The sequence below is a fragment of the Hipposideros armiger genome, unplaced genomic scaffold (assembly GCF_001890085.2).
Source record: "Hipposideros armiger isolate ML-2016 unplaced genomic scaffold, ASM189008v1 scaffold_76, whole genome shotgun sequence".
NCBI lineage: Eukaryota > Metazoa > Chordata > Mammalia > Chiroptera > Hipposideridae > Hipposideros > Hipposideros armiger.
In genome coordinates, this window is record NW_017731426.1 from 547298 (window position 1) to 569907 (window position 22610).

At 37.2% G+C, this 22610-nt stretch overlaps 1 protein-coding gene across 2 annotated transcripts in view; it reads right to left on the bottom strand.

Annotated features, from left to right (window-relative positions):
• The window catches only part of LRP6 (LDL receptor related protein 6), a 133798-nt gene that overhangs the window by 74805 nt on the left and 36383 nt on the right, over window positions 1-22610 (bottom strand). For both annotated transcript variants that reach the window (XM_019643293.1, XM_019643292.1), the window contains exon 3: window positions 5118-5315. In XM_019643293.1, the coding sequence (XP_019498838.1) occupies window positions 5118-5315 (198 nt within the window). The remainder of the gene's footprint in view (window positions 1-5117; window positions 5316-22610) is intronic.

A 22610-nucleotide genomic window follows, 5' to 3' on the forward strand; every position in this document is an offset into this window, starting at 1 on the left:
GCGCCTAGTCCACTCTTCAAATAATTGCAATTTTGGAACTCTTTTTCTGAAATGGCCATCAGAACTGTCGTCATGTTATTCTTGATGTCCTGAATGTCATCAAAATGTCTTCCTTTCAGTACTTCCTTTATCTTTGGGTAAAGAAATAAGTCACTGGAGGCCAGATCAGGTGAGTAGGGAGGGTGTTCCAATACACTTATTTGTTTACTGGCTAAAAACTCCCTCACAGACAGTGCCGTCTGAGCTGGTGCATTGTCGTGATGCAAAGCCATGAACTCTTGGTGAAAAGTTCAGGTCATTATCATCTAACTTTTTCACACAGCCTTTTCAGCACTTCCAAATAGTAAACTTGGTTAACTGTCCAGTTGGTACAAATTCATAATAAATAATCCCTCTGATATTAAAAAAAGGTTAGCAGCAGGGCTGGCCGAGTGGCACGTTGATTAAGAGCTGGCTTGTGATGCCAGCTCTGAGCAGCAGGACCCCGGTTCAGATCCCACATGAAGGCCAGTGACGCTGCGCTCGCTCTCTACAGCTAAGATGGATGGTGAACAGCTCGACCTAGAGCTGGGCTGCCGTGAGTCGCCAGCAAGGCGTAGACTGCAGTAGGGCTGGCCAGCAGCTGGCGTGCGCTTTCTTGAGCTGTCATGAGCCGCCGTGAGCAGCCGTCCAATGGCCGGTGAGCGACTGCCTCACCCAGGAAGAGCGCAATGATAATACCAACATGGGCCAGTGAAGCGACGTCCTCCACAACTAGACTGAAGAACAAAAGGAAAGCAACTTGTCTGTTCCCCTTCCCTGATTCCCCAATGCTATTCCCCTCCCGCAACCCCCCAATAAAATCTTTTAAAAATTTTTTAAAAAACAAAAAACCGCAACATTGTTTTGAATCTTGATTTGGACTGATGGAACTTTATGGGTCGTGGAGAATTGGCTGACTTCCACTGTGCACTTTGACGCTTTGTTTCAGGGTCGTATTGGTACACCCATGTTTCATTTCCAGTGATAAATAAAATGGCCCAAAACATCGTCTTGCCTCTCTAAAAGGTCTTGGCAAACTTCGACTCTCCTTTGCTTTTGTTCATCGTAGCTCCTTTGTCACCATTTTTGCACATACCTTTCTCATGCCAAGATTTTCAGTTAAGATTTTCCTGTTTCTCTATCGATGTTTACTTGATCAGCTATGCTTCTCACAGTCAGCTGACGATTTTGACGCACAAGTTGACAAATTTTTGCAATGTCTTCGTCAGTTCTGTTCATTACTGGCCGCCCTGACCTCTCTTCATCAGTGATGCATTTTCTCCCCTCCGAAAAATGTTTAATCCATTTGTACACTGCTGTTTTCTTCATGGCATTATACCCATAAACTTGGACTAACATGTCCCTGATTTCACATACACTCTTGCCAAGTTTAACAAGAAATTTAATGTTTGTTCATTGCTCTAATTTAAGCTCGCAAGAGCACACAAAAGACATTCTCACGACGGCACATAAAAACACTCAACAACAATAATGAACGCCACTCAGCAAGACACTGCCACATGTTGACACGAACACAGCTGTGAGACACTGATATACCAAGGTTATCCTTACCGAGCTGTTTGTACAGCGCTGCCAATGTAAGCACACGGCGGTAAGTTCACAAACTTAATTGTCAGACCTCGTTTGATATTTGTCTTTGACTTATTTCACTTAGTATAATGCCCTCAAGGTCCATCCATGTTGTTGTAAATGGCAAGATTTCCTTCCTTTTTATGGCTGAATAATATTCCATTGTGCGCTGAAGAATACAATAACTGAACTGAAAAATTCAATGGGGGTAGCAATAGCATACTAGATCAAATGGAAGAATCAGCAAAGACAGGGCAATTAATCTAATCAGAGAAGTAAAAATAAAATAAAAATGAAGATCGCTTAAGGGACTTATGGGACACCATCAAGTGGACTACAACCTGCATGATAAGGGTCCCAGAAGGAGAGGACAGAGAGAATGGGGCAGAAAGCTTATTAAAAGAAAATGGCTGACAACTTCCCTAACCTGGGGAAAGAAATAGACATCCAGGGCCAGGAAGTCCAAAAAAAGATGAATTCAAAAGGACACGCACCAAGACACATTACAATTAAATAATGAAAAGTTAAAGGAGAGAATTTAAAAATCAGCAAGAGAAAAACAACTTGTTTCACACAAGGGAACCCCCATAGACTACGAACAGATTTTTTAGCAGAAATGTTACAGACCAGGAGGGAGTGGCACAACATTTTCAAAGTCCTGAAAGACAAAAACTGCCAACCAAAAATACAGTAAGTCCTCACTTAACATCACTGATATGTTCTGCAACTTAAGCAAAATGATATACAATGAAACCAATTTTACCACAGGCTAACTGATACAAACAAGATTTAAGTTCCTAGGGCACCTCATCAACACTATAATGAAACCCTGTTGAACGAAACATTATTCAAGGACCTGCTGCACCCTACCCAGCAAATTTGTCCTTCAGAATGGAAGGAAAGAAAGAGTTTTCCAGACAAGGAAAAGCTGAAGGAGTTCATTACTGCTAGATTGGCCTTACAAGAAGCGTTAAAGGAACTTCTTCAAGCTGAAACGAAAGAGCATTAATTAGCAAAGGCAAAACATATGAAACTATAAATCTCACAGGTAAAGATAAATATGTGGTTAAGTTCAGAATACTCTAACATTGTAACAGTGGTGGGTAAATCACTATAAATCTAGAATTTATGTGTTAAAAGACAAAAGTAGTAAAAATAACTACAATGTGTTAATGAATACACGGGGCAAAAAAAAAAAAGATGTAAATTGGGATATCAGAAACATTAAATGTGGGGTAGAGTAAAAATGTAGAGCTTAAGTATACATTCGAGGCTCTTATTAGCTTAAAATACTGTTATAAATAAGATGTTCTTTATAGTAACTTTAAATGGGATTTTACCTGATACTCCTGTTTTTCTCATGCTTACACGTATGTGAAATCAGCATTCCTGGACTTTTAAACAAAGTGGTGTTCAAGGCAATTTTTCTAACTTTACAGAATTCAGTCTTCTGTTGTTTTCATGTAATATTCAAAACTATGGTAGCTTCCTTTCTGAGATCTTCCTAGCTGTTCCTCTGTCCATCTTTATCTGAACCCTCTCTTTCGTTCCCCTTTCGTTCCTGTCACTTTCCCTATTCTATTCAATTTTGATGGAATTCTATTCAATTTTGTTTGTTTCTATTCAGTGTGGTACCGTTCTGGCAGAGAATTCTAGCCAGGTCAATTTTGAGAATCCTTTGAAGCCAGTCTGCTCTATCCTTTTTGGTCTTTATCATGGACACATTGTGCTTGCCTGATATAGGAGTGGGCAACCCCAACTCTCTCATTTCACCTGCTGCTCTTAATATCATCTACCACATTGTCTAGTAAATAGCTGAGGCAATTCTGAAGGTTTCCTGCATTTTAAGTTCAATGAAACACCCCATTCACTCTCTCTCTGCTTACTCTTACAGACAGTAATACTATGGAGGTCTTCTGGCTGTTAGTGGTCTGCCGTTACTTGCTTTTATTTCTGGATGCCTGAGGTGGTTAGTTTTATGCCGTGCTTTCTGAATTTGCTATCTAGGTTCACTGGTTTTTGTGTAGGTATCCCAAAAGAGTCAAGAAAACTATGACATGGCCATATTTACTTCCTAACAAAACCAAATTTCAGACACAAGAATTATGTTTTTATATTCACCATATACTTATAATTTTTTTGACATTTAAAAAAAATTTATTGGGGTGACAATGGTTAGTAAAGTTACAATTTTAACTTTAAGGGTACAATTCTGCAATACATCATCTATATGTCACAGTGTGTGTTCACCACCCAGAGTCAGCTCTCTTTCCATCACCATATATTTGATCCCTTTTACCCTCATCTACCACCCCCTCTCTCTCCCCTTACCCTCTGGTAACCACTAAATTATTGTCTATTAATATTCATTTCTAATTGTTATTAAACCATCTTGTTGGGTCATCTCATTCTCTTTTGAAACAAGGCAAAAAATACTTCAATTCCAAAAAGTTTATTTTAATAAATTCTTTAAATCTTTCCTGGTTTTCAATACTTCTAAATGCTTCCTGGTTCATCGTTCAGACAACTTACAAATACTTATTATTACCCTTTGAAAAATTCCTTCAACTCTACTTAAGGATCTCTAGTTTCTGATGGAAGTCTTAAAATGAGAACACTAAAAACCCAAATAATCACTCAAACACAAGAACATAAGGTGTCTTTAAAAATCTGAACATGATCTGAGTAGAAATGCCATGTTTATGAATTATAACTTTGTCTTCCTTGAATACTGGGGTGTAGTATACATGCAGTAGGTTTTCTCCTAATCCAGGAGTCAGCAAACTACAGCCCACTGTCTCACAATATATGTTGTAAATAAAGTTTTATTGGAACACAGCCATGCACATTTCATTATGTATTATCTATAGCTGCTTTCACATTACAACAGCAGAGGTAAGTAGTTGCAACAGAGGTCATTTATGACCCACAACACCTGGCCCTTTGTAGAAAAAGTTTGCCAACCACTCACTGTCCTAGTCTAGAGATTTACCAAATGAGCTTCCATGAGCAGAACGTGGGGGCCCTATTGGTAATTCTGGGTATGATGACTCTTTGTTGTATTGGATGTCCAGCACATTACAGAATGTTTAACATCCCTGCCCCTGCCCCTCACCCCCCCGACCCCCACCTCCCCGGAACTAAAATGCTAGTAAGTTGCAATTCCAGTCCTTGTTAACCAAACTTCCAAACTTCTCTCCACATTTCCAAACACTTGGAGAAAGTAGAAATACTATCTCTGGTTAAGAATCAATGAAAAACTAAATTAGATCAAACTAAAGGAGAAAATATAGTCCATAAATTCTAAATGCTACCAAGATAGATGAGAAATATAGTTACCTTTCTTAAGAGCAAACTGAAAGTCTATTCTTCTTCTCCTTTGACACTTAGCTAAAAATACACTAATTTCTTAATAAAATTAGACTTTATAATTCAATTGCTACATCAAGACATTTATTTTTAAATATTACTTAAAGCTTAAAAATAAATGTATAAGTCAATCTTACCGATTTGTTCCATCCAGATTTGATTTATGAATGAAATTAAGTTTTGCATCTGCCCAATAAAGCTTCTGTTCCTCATAATCCAAAGTCAGTCCATTTGGCCAGTAAATTTCAGTGTTTATTATAATGAAGCGACTTGAACCATCCATTCCAGCACGTTCTATCTTTGGTACTTCTCCCCAGTCTGTCCAGTACATGAACCTAAAAATTATATAAACAATAAACCATGACATAAGCAGGTTATCTGCCAAGCATTTTATAATTATCACTATTAAAGAAAACTCAGAACACTAAAACTGAAACCCCTGGAAATTATCAAAATTTTAATAAGCTACCTTTTGGCCCCCAGCATGGTAATAATTGATTCAGGCAAGCATCATCAAGGATGCAAAAACACATTTGATCAAAGTTTATTGGGAAAAAGGATATTTACACTATCTCAACGTATATCCCCACAGATTACTTTTAATGACAAAAGGGGAAGCATTAACTTTAGAGAAAATAAACTTGGTGGATACCACCTTCTTAACCACATACATCATTTAAGTAAACATCATCAATAAGGGCACAAACTGGTATCATATATGTGATGCACTGGAAAAGATATACCATCTCTTATGTAGATCACTCACACAGTATTCCTGTCCAAAAAAATGCACCACCTAAACAAAATTATGAAGAAACAGAGAGAACCAAATTGAGGAACATTCTAGAAAACAACTGGATTTTGAAAATATCAATGTCAATGAAAGTCAAAAAAAGGCTAGGGAAACTACTTGAGAAGATTAGAGGAAAATAAAGAAACATGATAACTATATAAGTGCCTGATTCCAGACTGCTCAGTTGGGGAAAATGTTATAAAGACACTACTAGGAAACCTATCAAAATTTGATGGACTGTCAAATTATATAATAGAAATGTACTAATGTTAATTTCCTAAGTATGATCATTATAGTAAGGTTAAAGTGTACAGAATTTCATTGTATTATTTTTACTTCTATTCTGCAAGTTCAAAAATTTTTTCAAAATAAAAAAATGGAAGTCTTAATAGTCTCATTCCAGAGGGAAAAAGAAAATTTTCCTTGATTTAAAGGTAGAATTCTTAATGTGCTATATTTCAATTAAAAGCATATTTTTGAAAAGTTAATGAGGATGCTATGAACTAGATACAAGGTACTCAATCAACGTGCTTAAACACAATTAAAATTCAAGTATAACTTCTCAAAACATTGGTGGAATGGTGATACTGGAATAATTCCACTTGTGCATATTGATACATCAAGTAAACTGCTTACTCAAAGAAATTATGGGAGGGGGCTATCAGGTGGGATATAAACATACTTCCTAGATACAAGGCACTGTGCTAACCACTTTACATACATTATTTCACTTAAGCCTTACAACAACTTTATGAAATATTATCTCTCCCATCATATTTCAGATGAAAAAAAAGCTCAGAAAAGTTAGCACATTGCTCAAATTCAAACCTGTATCCCCCAGACTCCAAAACTTATGCCCAGGTCAGAGCCTTGATCTGTAAAGAATAAAAGGCAAAGTGCTCCCTAAATTGAGGATAATGACTGGATAGTCCAGAATGAGGGGGAGGGGAATGGTCAGATTCATACAAGATAAAACTATATAAGAAGGTAATAAGAAGGTAAGCTAGACAAGTTTAGATCATGTTAAAATTTTAGTTTTTTTATTCTGAGAGCAAACATAAAAGCACTTGAAGATTTTTAAGGATGGAGGTGAAATGACCGGCTTGGGGGGGGAGGGGTTGCCGGAAATGGCTGCCGTGTTAAGAAAGCCTGGAGGAAAGCTAAAAAGAATAGAGGGGCCATTGCTCCCAGAATGGCTCTGTGAGAAGCTCAGCAAATCCTCTCCCCTAAAATCAATGGGAAAAAAGATTGTCAAAAAAGAGGACTAAAGTCTCTGAAAATCAATCAAATGACATACAACAAAATGAGAAGCATTTATTCAAGAAAATCTACCAAATCTCAGTAAGGACTGTGTTATTTCAGGTAGAGGCTGTTCACACCACCATCCACAGTACTGCTGGGTTTGCAGCACAGTTCTACCCTGAGCAGACAGGGCAGGCCATAAAGATTGGTAGCTAAGCGGCCCTGGGAGAAAGGGCGGGCTTTATTTGGAGTAGTTAATGGAAAAATCTATGCCTAGGAATGTTGTCAAAAACAAGAGTACTCTCAGTGGCAAACAGTCAGAGAGGGTTATTACCCTAGTAATGCTGGTTGGGGAAGGCAACAAAATGGCAAGCCAGTTTAATAGGGAGCTCCTTGGAAAAAGACAGCCAAGGAGGGCCTTGTTAAGTGCACGTTCATCCGTAGCGGTCAGGAAGGCTGTGTGTGTGTACAAGGCTGTCCTGCTCAAGGGACACCGGAGAGAATTCTTGAAGACTGGTCTCTGGCTGAATGTGGGACAAACTTTAAAATTTTAACATTCTCCAAACCACAGTTTCAGAGAAAAAATGGTGAAATACTTTCTCGCTCAGGCATTTAGGAATAACCTCTAATCAATCATTAGCATATCACTAAAATATAGTGACCCTGGGGCAACCCCTAGAAAGCCAGGCATAAAAAAAATTGTTAAAAAGAAAAAAAATTGAACGTTGACTTTAGAAGCAGACAATGAGAGGGAAACACATTCAAAACAATTAGTAGACGGAAGTCATTAAACAAACAAAAACAACAGCAAAGCAACAAGCCAGGGAGGCGCTCAGAATCCCTATATGCTATAAGGATGTCAGTTACCTGTCTAACATATTATGGAATCCCCAAATTAGTTTCTGAGAAGAATCTTGCCCTTGGGTATTCTCTCAATTCACCTCTCCAGGTCACCTTACCTGCTTTGACTGAATTGCTCTTTGCCCTGATGCTGTAGGGGCAAATAAATGCCACAGAAATTTGTCATTGTGGATATTATAAGGGTGTTGTTCATTACATTATATAGCAGCTTCTTTAGGAGGACTAATGGGTAGAAATCGGTTTCACTATCAGATGTATAGATGATTTCTCAGCAAATGGCATTTACCTAAGGAACATTAACTCTTATAATTGGTATTGGTTTTTTAGATTTACTTAGTTTATTCCTAGAGCCCATTCCAGATACAAATTTTTTTTTCTATTAACTGTGCTCTTCTTATATACCCACCATCACATCTCATTCAATCTTTCAACATTAGAACTAGATAAAAATATAAACAACATTCAAAAGTGGCAACGATACCCACAAATCCTATGGCCATTCACTCACAAAATGTCATGAATATCTGGTATTTTAGGGTGGCTATCTAGCATCTAAACTACCTTCCTATGTTTGAAGAATCCTCCACCTTATAAGGCAGAACCATTTCCTGAAACTAAAGAAACTGAAAAACATCAGGAATTTACTTTCCAAACCTCTCTTGCAATTGGCACAAGGGCATGAGATTTGGGTTTTGCCACTCAGACAAACCAAGAAAAGGAGGAGGTGGAGATGGAAGAAAAGGGGAGAGCAAGGACCACGACCAATCCATTCTGGGGGGTGGGGGGAGGGGCAACAGCAATGGCTAAATAAATCCAGTTTGAATTCATTCATCCTTCTTTAATCCAGTTTTACAAGGGAGCATTGGCAGCAGTTTTAGGGTTATCTGTTGCCTCAAGTTACCGACATTAGAACTAGTGGGGAACATGATACCTAACAGTGGTACCGTCACCATACCAGGTCTGCGGTATGATTTGTAGTGTTATTCCTGACTACAGATTCCAAGCTGGGTTCTTCTACCATTTAGGAAATTCTATGAGTAACCCAATATCCTCTTTAAAAATACTTTTTCTGTTTAAATTAGAGGAATTTCTATTGCTTAAAACTATGAACAGTAAGTAACACACATTTTAGATCCAAACACCATCCCAAAGCATCACTTTCAAGTTTAAACAAAGTCACTTCAACTCTTGTGCCAACAAAGCCTTGTATCTTAGAATTCCCCCAACTTCCACCATTTTACAAACGGCAAGTTTCAAAAGCTCTGCCTTCAATCTACCATGACTCCTCTCATTAAGGGCCAATGTCAACATTCATAAGAATAACTGACAGCTGTCAGGCATATTACATCCTGAACGGTCCATCTGTACTTTTACCTAAAACAGTAATCTTAATGAAAACTGATATAAAAGGAACAATATGTGACAGATGGAAAAGCCAATGAACATTAAAATATGTAACTTCTGTCACCATAAACAATGAAACAATGAGTTGTAAAAGAACGAACTGAACCGTCTGCTTTATCCACACCTTTGTAACTTCAAAACCTAATAATCATCAATACATAATGACCATGAGATAACTGGTTTTTGAATATTCAGAAACTAGAATTGTACACATAATTAACAGTTATGCTATGGTCTGAATGTTTGTCCCCAAAAAAAACTCCTATGTTGAAATCCTAACTCCCAAGGTGATAGGCAGTATTAGCAAGTCTGGCCTCTGGGGGTGATGAGGTCATGAGGGTAGAGTTCTCACGAATGGGATTAGTGCCCTTATAAAAAATGCCCAAGAAAGCTCCCTTGTCCTTTCCACCAGGTGAGATTACAGTGAAAAACAAAGGCCAAGTAGGAAGTAAGCCCTCACCAAACACCAAATCTGCCTGCACCTTGATCTTGGACTTTCCCAACCTCCAGAACTATGAGAAATAGATTTCTGCTGTTTTATAAGCCACCAGTTATGGTATTTTGCAGTTATGGTATTTTGTTATAGAAGTCTAAACAGACTAATACAAGCTATCTTCAGCACAGTGTTTACAGATTGTGCACATCCCTCCTCAAACAAATGCACTAATAATAATAATAATAATAATAACAGTAATAGCAGCAGCAGCAGCACCACCACCACCACCATGAAATACTAAAGCACAAATTTACAACCCTAGCAGCATTTGAGAATGGCCTGAGAAACTCATTTAAAATGTCTATAATTTGGGTTCTGCCATCAGAGATTCTCACTGAATTGGTTTGAGACGAGACTCAGGCATCAATATTGTCTAAAAGCTCCCCCAAGAAATTCTAATGCACTGACAGGGTTTAGAGCGAGTAAAAAGAAAACTGACTTTCTCAAGTACCTGTTTATCCATACATAGCACTCTGTTTCTGTGCAGGTGGTGTTAACGTGTTTAACTCATTAACCAGCCGACCCTAAATACTAGGTAATAATTAGCCCCAGGTGGCACTCGGGCCTTAAGTTGTGGAAGACCATGTAAGGGGAACAAAGCACCAAATAAATCCCTTCCCACATAATAGCCTTCCATGTTTCTTCAAACATTTTATAATTTGAGACATGGAATTTTAAAAGCTCACAATTTCTGCTTAAATTTTACTAAGCAGAAATATACAAAGATCTGTGAAGATAAAAATGGATTTTCAAATTTCTTCTACAACTTTTCAAGCTTTTTGTATCCAATTCTTTATATATATAATGGCAACCCTCACACAACAGAGTCTCACTTTACTTATAAGATATGGACACTTAGAGTATCACAATTAAATATCTTTTAAAAGCTTTTGTCTTCAATTTAGAAGATGTTGCCAAGATGGTAAAAGAGGGATTAAGCATATGTTAGGTTACTTAGGAATTTTCATCAAAATACAATACAAACAGTATACAGCTGACCCTTCAACTACATGGGTTTGAACTGTGCAGACCCACTTGTATGTGGATTTTTTCCAATAAATACATAGGGAAAAAATCTTAGAGATTTGTGACAATTTGAAAAAAATCCAGACAAACCACAAACCTAGAAACATTGAAAAACTTAAGAAAATGTTAGGTATGTCATGAATGCATAAAATATAGGTAGACACTAGTCTATTTTATCATTTACTACCATATAATATACCAAATCTATTATAAAAAGTTAAAATTTATCAAAACTTAGAGACTGTACATGGTATGATGATATACATGGTACCATTCAGTCAAGAGAAACATAAACACAAAGATGCAGTATTAAGTCATAACTGCATAAAATTAACTGTAGTAAATACTGTACTACTGTAATAATTTCATAGCCACCTCCTGTTGTTATTGTGGTGAGCTCAAATGTTAAGTAATTAAGTATCTGCTTAAAAAGCCATGTTACACAAATCACTTCTGCGTGAGCAGATCATCGCTCCAATTAATTTCAGTGAAAAGTGATCTCACAGTTCTCAGGTATTTTTCATCATGCTTCGTGCAATAGCATAAACCTTGAATAACACCATGGGACCCATACAAAGTGCCACTAGTGATGCCAGGAATGCTCCCAAGAAGCAGAGAAAAGTCATGACATTACAAGAAGTTGAGTTGCTTGATGTGTACCACAGATTGAAGTCTTTAGCTATAGTTGCCCGCTATTTCAAGATAAAGGAATCCAGCATAAGAACCACTGTAAAAATAAGAAAAGGGCATTTGTGAAGCCATCGCTGCAGATAGGCAATCAGGAGCAAAAAGCTTGCACATTCTGTGAAACACCTTTTTACCTCATATTGAAAATAAGGCTTTTATATGAGTGCAGGATTGCTGTAAGAAAGGCATACCTATAGACTCTATTATGATTGAGAAAAAGTGAAGTTATTATATGACAACTTAAAGCAAAAATGCAGAGAAAAGATCTAGAACTGGAGAATTTAATGCCAGCAAAAGATGGTTTGATAATTTTAGACAGAGATTTGGCTTAAAAATTGTCAAGATAACAGGGGAAGCAGCTTCTGCCAACCAAGAGGCAACAGACAAGTTCCCTGACACCATTAAGAAAAACAGTGAGAAGAAAGGATATCTGCTGAACAGGTTTTTAAAGCAGACAATAGTGCCCTATTCTGGAGGGGAAAACGCCACAAAGGACATTAGTAAGGAAGAGAAGCAAGCACTAGGATTTACAGCAGGAGGGGATAGGGTAACTCTACTATTCTGTGCAAATGCAGTCGGGTTTATGGTCAGGACTGCCCTTATCTACAAAACTCCTTACTAACGCCTGAGCCTTGAAGGAAAAAGATAAACACCAGCCACCAGTGTTTTGGTTGTACAAGAAGAAGACAATGAAAACCTTTTTCTGAATTGGTGCCATCGATGCTTTGTCCCTGAAGTCAGGAAATACCTTACCAGTAAGAGACTGCTTTTTAAAGTTCTTTTGATACTGGACAATGCCCCTGACCACATAGAACCCTGTGAAGTGCTCTACTTGGCCACAAACACAATGTCTCTAATTCAATCTCTAGATCAGGAGGCCATAACAGCTTTTAAGGCTCAAGACACACAGCACTCTATGGAAAGGATAATCGACACTATGGAAGAGCGCCTAAACCTAGACAGACAGAACATCACGAAAGTCGGGAAGGATTACACCATTGAAGATGCCATAGTTACTATAGAAAAAGCTGTGAAAGACATTAATCCTGAAATAAATTCCTGCTTGAGAAAACTATGTCCAGATGTTGCACATGACTTCACAGGATTTACAAAAGAGCCTATCAAGGAAATTTTGAAAGAGATTGGATGTGGACATGATAATAAATGAATGAACAAACGAACAAATAAATAAATGTGGGGGAGAAGGGTTTGAAGACAGGGATCTTGGCGAAATACAAGAGCTAAGAGACGCCACACCACAGGAATTAACAGAAGATGACATGATGAAGATGAGTGCTTCCAAACAGTGCCAGAATATGAGGAAGAAGATGTAAAAGTAGTGCCAGAAAACAAACTGGCATCAGACAATCTGGCAGAAGAATTCTGATTGCTTCTTTTGACTTCTTTTACGACAAGGACCCTTCTATAATACAATGCACTGAAACTAAAGCAAATGGGGAAAGAAAGATTGGTACCACACAGGAACATTTTTAGAGAAAGGAAAAAAGTCAGACAGAAACTACAATGTATTTCTGTCAAGTTACACCAAGTGTGCATTCTCTGCTGCCTCCCCTTCTACCTCTTCCACCCCCCTTCTACTCCTGAAACAATAATACCAACTCCTCTTCTCAGCCCACTCAATGTGAAGATGACAATGACGAAGACCTTTGTGATGATCCACTTCCACTTAATGAGTAGTAAATAACCATCATGCCATACAGCTAATAAACTTACCTGTTGTATATGTCTTCATGTGAAAATCCAATAACTGTATGGGAAGAACTGTCTTGAGACTTTTTTTGACATCATCATTGCCTAATATTTATTGTGTAGAATATCATGTCCAAGACTTGTATGGAAGTGGCTAGCCTATCCTTACATAGGCATAAGGTGAGTGATATTTCATATCATATAAAATTAATAATGTGTTAGTTTTCTTACTGTTTTATAACTTTGCTTCAAAGAATTCCATTACCATACAGTATGCCTCTCTTGTAATTGGGGAAATCATGTATCAGCCTATCATCAGAGGTATGTGAGGTTTTTTATAATATAACAATGTATCTAATACTGTATTATGTACATGACTGTAATATTGTATGCCATAAGAATTTTATAATGGTTCATTCATTAGTGTATAGGCTACGCTACCATGAAGCAATCTTATTGCTGCTTCTTAGTTATCAATACATAAATCATTATACCTATAAATATGAATTTCTTTTTCACATTATCTTTTCATTTTTGATGTCTAGTGTTAGTAATACATAAACTATCTACAGTGTTCTGTATCATATAAGATGTAAGTACTGGCAGATTTTTGTACACAGACAACATAAACCTATGGAATCAATAAATACAGTACAATACTGTAAATGTATTTTCCTTATGGTTTTCTTAACTTTTCCTTTCTCTAACTTATCATAATATAGTATATAATACATATAACATACAAAATATGTATTAATCAACTGTTTATGTTATCAGTAAGGCTTCCAGTCAACAGCAGGCTACTAGCGCTTAAGTTTTGGGGGAATCAAAAGTTATACACAGGTTTTTTACTATGTAGGGTATCAGTACCCCTTACCCCTGCATTGTTCAAGAGTCAACTGTAGTCACTTTGACACTGTATTACTTTGACACTGAATGACTTGCATCTACCCTTGGCTATGCTAAATTAAGTGTGGAAAAAAAAAACAACCCAAAATTAATGTTTTTTAAAAAGAATCATGAATTTTTTGTTTTTTTCCTTTAAGTAGGTCCAGTCAAGTAAGAGGCCAATATTTTAAAAGCTGTCATGCCTTAAACAAAACTGTATTACTCAAAAAGCAATTGATAATTCTGAGTTGTCACCAAGGAAAACTGGTGTTTGAACACTCCTGAAAATAAAAGCCATCACTTATCCTCTTTTTCAAATCCACATAAATCAGTGGCAGAGAAAAGTCTATAATCTTACTCAAATACTCACAGTAGACAGACATACTCCAAAACCAACCACCTCTTTACGTGTGTGAGCGCGTGTGTGGGTCGTTAAGATTGTCAAGATTACTGACTCAGTTTCTGCCTGAGACTCCAAGAATCAGAGTTAAACAGATCTCCAGTCATCTAATAATGGTGCTAATTTTAGAGCTACCTGGATACTATCTAAGGCCAAAAGGTAAGAATAAGTTACCTCCAATTTCACATCAAGGTCAAAAGAATTAACTTCAAGGTAACCACAGAAAAAGCAAAACATAAACAGTTATTTAAAACTAAAAAAAAATAAAAAATAAAAAGACTCATAGATAGAGAGAAAAAACTGATCGTTACTAGATTAGCAGGGGGGTTGGGACATGGGGGAGAAGGTGAAGTGACTAGAAAGTACAAACTGGGGCCAGCCGAGTGGCGTGTTGGTTAAGAGTTGGCTTGGGACACCAGCTCTGAGCAAGAGGGCAGCTGGTTCGGATCCCACATTAGGGTCAAGGCTGCTACGCCCTCAACAGCTAAGATGGTGAACAACAGCTCAACCTGGATCTGGGCTGTCATGAGTCGCCAGCAACAGCGTAGGCTGCAGCCTCTGCTGCAGTGGGCTGCCGTGAGCTACCGTGAGCAGCTGGCAGCTGGCGTGAGCTGCTGTGAGCAGCCGTCGAATGGCCAGTGAGCGACTGCCTCACCCAGGAAGAGCGCAATGATCATGACACCAACATGGACCAGTGAAGTGACGTCCTCCACAACTAGGCTGAAGAACATAAGAACAGCAACTTGTCTGTTCCCCTTCCCCGATTCCCCAACGCTGTTCCCTCCCCCAATTCCCCAAAAAAATCTTAAAAAAAAAAAGTACAAATTGGTAGTCACAAAATCGTCACAGGGATATGAAATACAGTATAAGGAATATAATCAATAATGTTGTAAAGATTATGAAGGGTATCAGATGGATACTGGACTTATCAGGAGGATCACTTCATAGATTATATAAATGCCTAACCACTGAACTGTATACCTGAACCTAATATAATATTGAATGTCAACTATAATTAAATATATTTATATAGTCACAGGATGTAAAGTACAGCATAGGGAATTAGTCAATGGTACTGTAATAGCTATGTACAATGTCAAAGGGGTAGTAGAGGGGTAGTAGACATTTACTTTGTGAGGGGTGTAAATGTCTAATCATTATGTTGTTGTATATACTGAAACTAATAAAAACAAAATAAAAAAAGAACGGCAACAACAAAAACAGCATCAGAAAGTTACATTATTCCCCAAAATTTGACAGAGACACAAACTATGAATGTTCTCACATGAATAGATAATATGAGCAGTCCTATACCTATTTAAGAAATTAAACTCATAATTTAAAACTTTACAATAAATAAAACTCAAGGTCTAGATGGCTAAATTGGTGAATTCCACCCAATATTTCAAAACTAAGTAATACCAAGTCCACACAAAAATAGGAGGGAGCAATAAATACCCAGTGCATTTTATGAAGCCAGCATTATCTTGATTCCAAAATCTGAAAATGACATTACAGAAGAAATTTTAAAACCTACAAACCAATGTTTTCATAAACACAAATGCAAAAACCCTCAACAAAATGTTAGCAAATTAAATCAAACAATATATAAACGTTAGTACATCATGATCAAGTGGGGTTAATGCCAGGCATGCAAGGCTGGTTCAATATCAGAAAATCAGTGAAACTCACCATAGTAACAGACTAAATAAAAACCATTTAGCATCTCAATAGATACAGGAAGGCATTTGAAAAACTTCACCACCAATTCATAATAAAAACTCTAAGCAAACTATTGGGTTGTCGGAAAAGTCATGACGCATTTTTGCAACATGTCATGACTTCCGACAACCCAATAGAATAACTTCCTTACCTTAATAATGCATATCTATAAAAAACCTGCAATTAACACCACAAATAATGATGGATGATTGAATGCTACTTGGAGTATAAGGCAAGGATGTTGGCGCTCACTGTTTCAATTTAATATCCTACTGGATGTCTTAGCCAGTGGAATGGGGTGGGGCGGGGGAGGAGAGAAAAGGCACAGACTTAAAAAAAAAAAAAGCCTGTTTATAGACATGATTATCTATATAACATAAAAACAAATCTACAAAAAGTTACTAAAACCAATATGTGAGTTGAGCAAGCTCTCAGGATATAAGGTTGATAAAAACTCAATTAGATTTTAAACAAAAGCAATGAAAAATTGGAAATTTAAAAATTTGAACAGTATCATTTACAACAGAATTATAAAACATGAAATACGTAGGTACAAATGTAACAACACATGTGCAGGATCTATATGCTGAAAACTACAAAATAGTGATGAAAGACATCAAAGACCTAAATAAATGAAGAGACATGCCATGTTCACAGACTGAAAGACTCAATATGGTTTATATTCCAATTCTCCCAAAGCTAATCAGGGTTTACAATCCTAATCAAAATCCCAGCAAGATTTAATTAAAAATTGACAAGCTGATAATGATATTCACTTGAAAAATCAAAGACCAGAGTTGCCAAAACACATTTGAAAATGAAAAACAACCTTGGAGAGCTCATACTGTTTTCAAGACTTACCATCTTTACTACAGTAATCAAGACAGCATGTTATTGACAAAACAACAGACACAAAGATCAAAAGAACAGACCAGAGTGACCAGAAATAGACCCACATATAGTATATACTCAGTTTGTTTTCAGTAAAGATAGACAATTCAATGGAGGACAGTTGGTCTGGAACAATTGGACATTGATATGCCAAAACATGAACCTTAGTCATGCCACATACTACATACAAAACTTAACTCAAAATGGGTCATAGAATTAAGTGTAAAACCCAAAACATCTGGAAAAAAACATAGGAGAAAATCTTTGTGGCCTTAGATTAGGTAAAGATTTCTAAGATTTGACATTGAAAGCCAAAAGCATAATCCCTAAAAGAAAAAAACTGATAATCAAAATACAAAATGTCTGCTCTTTGAAAGATGTTAAGAGTGAAAAGACAAGTCACAGACTAGGAGAAAAGATTCATCAAACACATATCTATCTGATAAAGGATTTGTATCCAGACTAAATCATAACTTTCAAAACTCAACAAAAATGAAAAAATATATAAAACTTGGCAAAAGATTTGACAGATATTTCAACAAAGAAGATATACAAATGAGATTAAATACAAAGATGCTCACCATCATTAGACATTAGAGAAATACAAATTAAAACCACAATGAGGGGTTGGCCAAGTGGCTTGTGGGAGCGCGAGCTCTGAGCAGCAGGGCCCCGGTTCAGATCCCACATGGGCCAGTGACGCTGCGCCCTCTACAGCTAAGATGGTGAACAACAGCTCGACCTGGAGCTGGGCTGCCGTGAGTTGCCAGCGACAGCGTAGGCTGCAGTGGAGCTACAGTGGGCTGCTGTGAGCTACCGTGAGTGGCTGGCAGCCAGCGTGAGCTGCCGTGAGCAGCCGTCCAATGGCCGGCGACCGATCTGCCTCAGCAGGGAAGATCACAATGATCACAATACCAACATGGACCAGTGAAGCAACGTCCTCCACAACGAGACTGAAGAACAAAAGAACAGCAACTTGTCTGCTCCCCTTCCCCGATTCCCCAATGCTGTTCCCCTCCCCCAATACCCCAATAAAATCTTTAAACAAAAAAACCCTACTGCTACAACAATGTAGATGAATCTGCAATGTATTGTGCTGAGCCAAAGAAGCCAATCTCAAAAAGCTACACACAGTGTGATTCCATGTACACGACATTCTGGAAAAGGCAAACTATAGGAACAAAAAACAAATCAGCAATTGCCAGGGACTGAGAGTGGGGAGCACACCTCTTGCTCTAAAGCCTTACTACGGGTACTCGAAATGTGGTCCATGGACCAACAGCCTCCGCAAAATTCTTGGGCTCTACCCTAGAACTACTAAGTCAGAATCTGCATTGTAACAAGAGAATAAAACCAAACTATTATCATTCCTTATAGACGTGTCTTTGTAACATCAGAAAATACACAGTAAATACATAGTAATAGAAGTAGTATACACAACTCTAGAAAACACTACACGGTATTTCTAGGACAAATCTATAAAGCATTTGGCAAATTACTCCTAGGTCAATTTGGAAAAACCATCAATTAAATCTCAATTACACTGTGACTCTATTTGCTGAACCCAAAATTATAGCTGACACAGTCCAACACCAAGATAAAATACTTCAAATCATTCTCCCAGAAAATGCGGTAAGCATTTATGCCATTCACTAAACATAATAAAAATTATAAAGATGCTCCAAGGTTTTTAAGAATGTTTCCCTAATTATTTCATCCAAACCCTTCATTTCATCAAAAGAAAAAAATAGGATCTAAATTTTCCCAAACCTTTATGTGCATGTTATAGTCATTAATCTCAGCCTCCCAGAATGACTTGAAAATGGCCATTCTACAAGTCTTGGCCACAAACTGTTTAACTGAAAATTAGATACAAGTATTAGTTACGTTGAAATTCTGTTGCTATGTGTCCCCTTGGGGATGAGGGAAAAGCACAGAGCATACCACATATATTTAACAATAATTTAAACAAAATTACAAATACTGCAAAATACATCGTTACTCTATGATTAAGGGATTTGTATTTGTGTCACTACCAATTCTCCCTCACGTCCAAGGTCATTAAACAATATAACCAGTAATACACAGGTTAGGACTTAAGACCCCATTCTATGAGATCTGACAAATTCTACAATACTTTTTAAAGCAAATACTGAAAATATTAATTATAATATACTTTTCTACTACTCTTCCCTACCTTAATTATAAAAAACTGTATTAATTCCAGGGCTGACATGTCTATTTTTTATTGCTCTGAGGTTAATAAACTAAACTCATTTAAAATGTATGCTGGATCTATATGAAACATGAGCTCATACTGATGTCTCCAATTCTGATCCACTACCATGTGGATCATTCTAGCCTCAAACAAGAAGTTGCTTATATGTAACTTCCCATTCTAATGATGAGAAACCTGACTCCCAACATCTGCCATCTATTTCACTTAACTGTTTAACTCTTGCATAGAATCAGAATCATACCTCTATGGAAAGCGACATTATCAAACTAGAGTACACTGCTTATGTGCAGTTCCTTTCCCTTTAGTCTTACAGGTTCGATGCATTACCAAAGTTACTTAGGTCAGGATCTTTTTCCTTCCCCACTCTCTTCAGTGAGATTTTTTTCATACATTTCTAATAGAATTGGATTTTTCTGTCTCAGTCTGAGTTCCATCCTCTATCCTCCCAAATGGTTTTCTTTAATTTCATACATTAAGGTTCACTTTCTGCTGTAAAGTTATATTGGTTCTGACAAATGCACAGTGTGCTTTTTCTATGTTGCTTCTCATCTTCTACATATACATTTTACAAATAACGTTACCACTCCTTCAGGCAAACATACACATTTCCAAAGTTTCCTTCAATTCTGAACAGAGTAAAAAGTCTACATGTTTGTAGGCTTATCTCCATGTACAGACCATTTTTTCACAACCTCTGAGGAGACTCATTTCAGAAAACTTTGCTTCTGGATTACTAACAGTTATCTGCTCATGATTAGGCTTCAAAGGAAAAATGTTACAGTTATGTAAGACAACAGATTTCATACTTTATTTTACAACCAAGTTCTGAAAGTTTCACTTACACTTCTATGATTAATAAATTAATGGAAGCTTTAAAAGACAGTTATGAATTGATTTTACTGCTTTCACTTACACTTCAGTCTTCCTATGTATAAACTGAGCGGATGTGGCTTCACTTAGTTCAATCTCACTGCAAGGATTTTTAAACAAAATCGGTCTAGTCTAAACAGCATTTGTTTGCTGTAAGCCGTTTATTGTAATAAATAGCAGCATTATTAGGTCTAATGCCAATGGTTCTGAGAACCAGACTAGGACTGGGAATATAAATAAGGCACAGGAGCATACAGATTCTATTCCCTGGATGCCGGCCCCAATCCAAATTACAAACTCTGAATATGCCAGGAACTCATCTATCAAAACTAAGATTCCTAACTATATACCTATGTGAGATCCTTCTAGCTAATAAATATCGTATTATTCTTTACCCATTCTTCATATATTCAGATTTTCAATGCAAAAAAGCAAAGCTCTAACTTCCGATTTCCAGTCCAGCATGTAAGAAGCCTAGAAGTCATCAATCCATCCCAACAAGCAAAAACCTGAACAAACTAAAAAAATCAACAGTTCTTCTTGGATCCATCAAAAAAGTAAGGTCATAGAGCAAACTGCTACCCCCAAAATTGGAGAGACAGAACGGTAGATACAGAGAATCACAACTTATCAGAGTAGAAACCTATAAGCAGAAACCTGTCTAGGAACCAGTACCAGGTAGGAAAATCTAATCTGTAATTGACAAATTGCTGAAGGCTTAGTGTGGACAAATCTGAAAGCTAAAAACTCCAGGGGGAACCAGTCGTGAGGGGACCCTCAGATTTTTTTTGAGTTTTACCTCTAGGAACTCCACCAGATACTCATAGTGAAGACCGAAGAAAATCCCCTCATGCTTCCAGCAGAGAGAGAAAAAAGTAACCATTCTGAAATCCATCCAAGCATTCATTCTTATCAAAGCCTGCCCTCAAAAGAAACTATTTTACCAGAGCCTAACCTACATATTGGGGTTTCATCAGATCCTAACTGACCAGAGGGAAAGGGAAATACCCACCTCCAGTCCCCTCTAGCCATCCTGTCCCACCTAACAGAAAAGAAAACAGGAAAGAAAAACGAGAAAGAAACATTTGTGAAGCTCGCAGCCCAGGAGCACAGGCCCCCTAAGAGACAGACCTACTCAGAGAACTACAGAGCACTTCTCTTCTTCCCACACCTCAACACGGTACGAAAGGCCTCTTTACTGCAGTTCCTTTTACCCAACACATCATGTCCAGCTTTCATCAAACAAATTACAAGGCATAATAAAGGAAAAAGCAGTTTGAAGAGACAGGGCAAGCATCAGCACCAGGCTTAGACATGGCAGGCATGTTAGAATTATGAGATTAGAAATTTAAAACAACCATGATTGTTTATGCTGAGGACTCTAATGGCAAAGATAGGGAACATGCAAGAACAGCTGGATAATATAAACAGAGAAATGGAAATTCTAAGAATGAACCAAAAAGAAGGCTGAAGATCAACAACATTTAATAGAACTGAATACCTTTAAAAGTCTCATTAGTAGACTGGACAGAGTGAAGAAAACCACCTAACGTGTTTCCACGAAAATAAGACCAGGTCTTGTATTAATTTTTGCTCCAACAATCTACATTTATTCATTTATTCATGTACAAAAATCTACATTTATTCAAACAGTCATGTCTGGTTGACGATCTTAACTGGGGCTTATATTTGGGGTAGGGCTTATATTACAAGCATCTGAAAAATCATGCTAGGGCTTATTTTCCAGTTAGGTCTTATTTTAAGGGAAGCAAAGTATAAGCTTACGGATATGTCCACAGAAATTTCCAAACTGAAAAGCAAGGGAAAAAAGACTGGAGAAAGAAAAAAATGAAACAGAATATCAAAAACTGTGAGACAACTATAAAAGGTGTAACATATATGTAATGGGAATATCAAAAGAAAAAGAGCAAGCAATACTCAAAACAATAATGACTTAAAATTTCTGCCAAATTAATGTCAGATACCAAACCACAGACTCAAAGGAGCTCAGAAAACAGTAAACAGTATTTTTTTAAAAAAACCTACACTGAAGCATATTATATTCAAACTCCAGAAAATCAAAAATAAAAGGGAAAATCTTGACAAAAACTCCACGAGTGAGGTGGGGGGTAGGGAACACCTTATGTTTCAGGAGCAAAGGTAAAAATTACATCTGACTTCTCTGAAACAAAGTAAGCAAGAAGAGACTGGAGGGAAATATTTAAAGTGTTCAGAGGAAAAAAAACCTACCTATCTCGAATTCTGTACCCTGCAAAATTATCCTTCAAAAATGTAAGAGAAATAAAGACTCTCAAACAAAAATTGAGGAAATTTATTACCTATAAGCCTCACTTGAAAAATAAGTTCTTCAGAGTGAAGAAAAATGATACAGGTAAGAAAC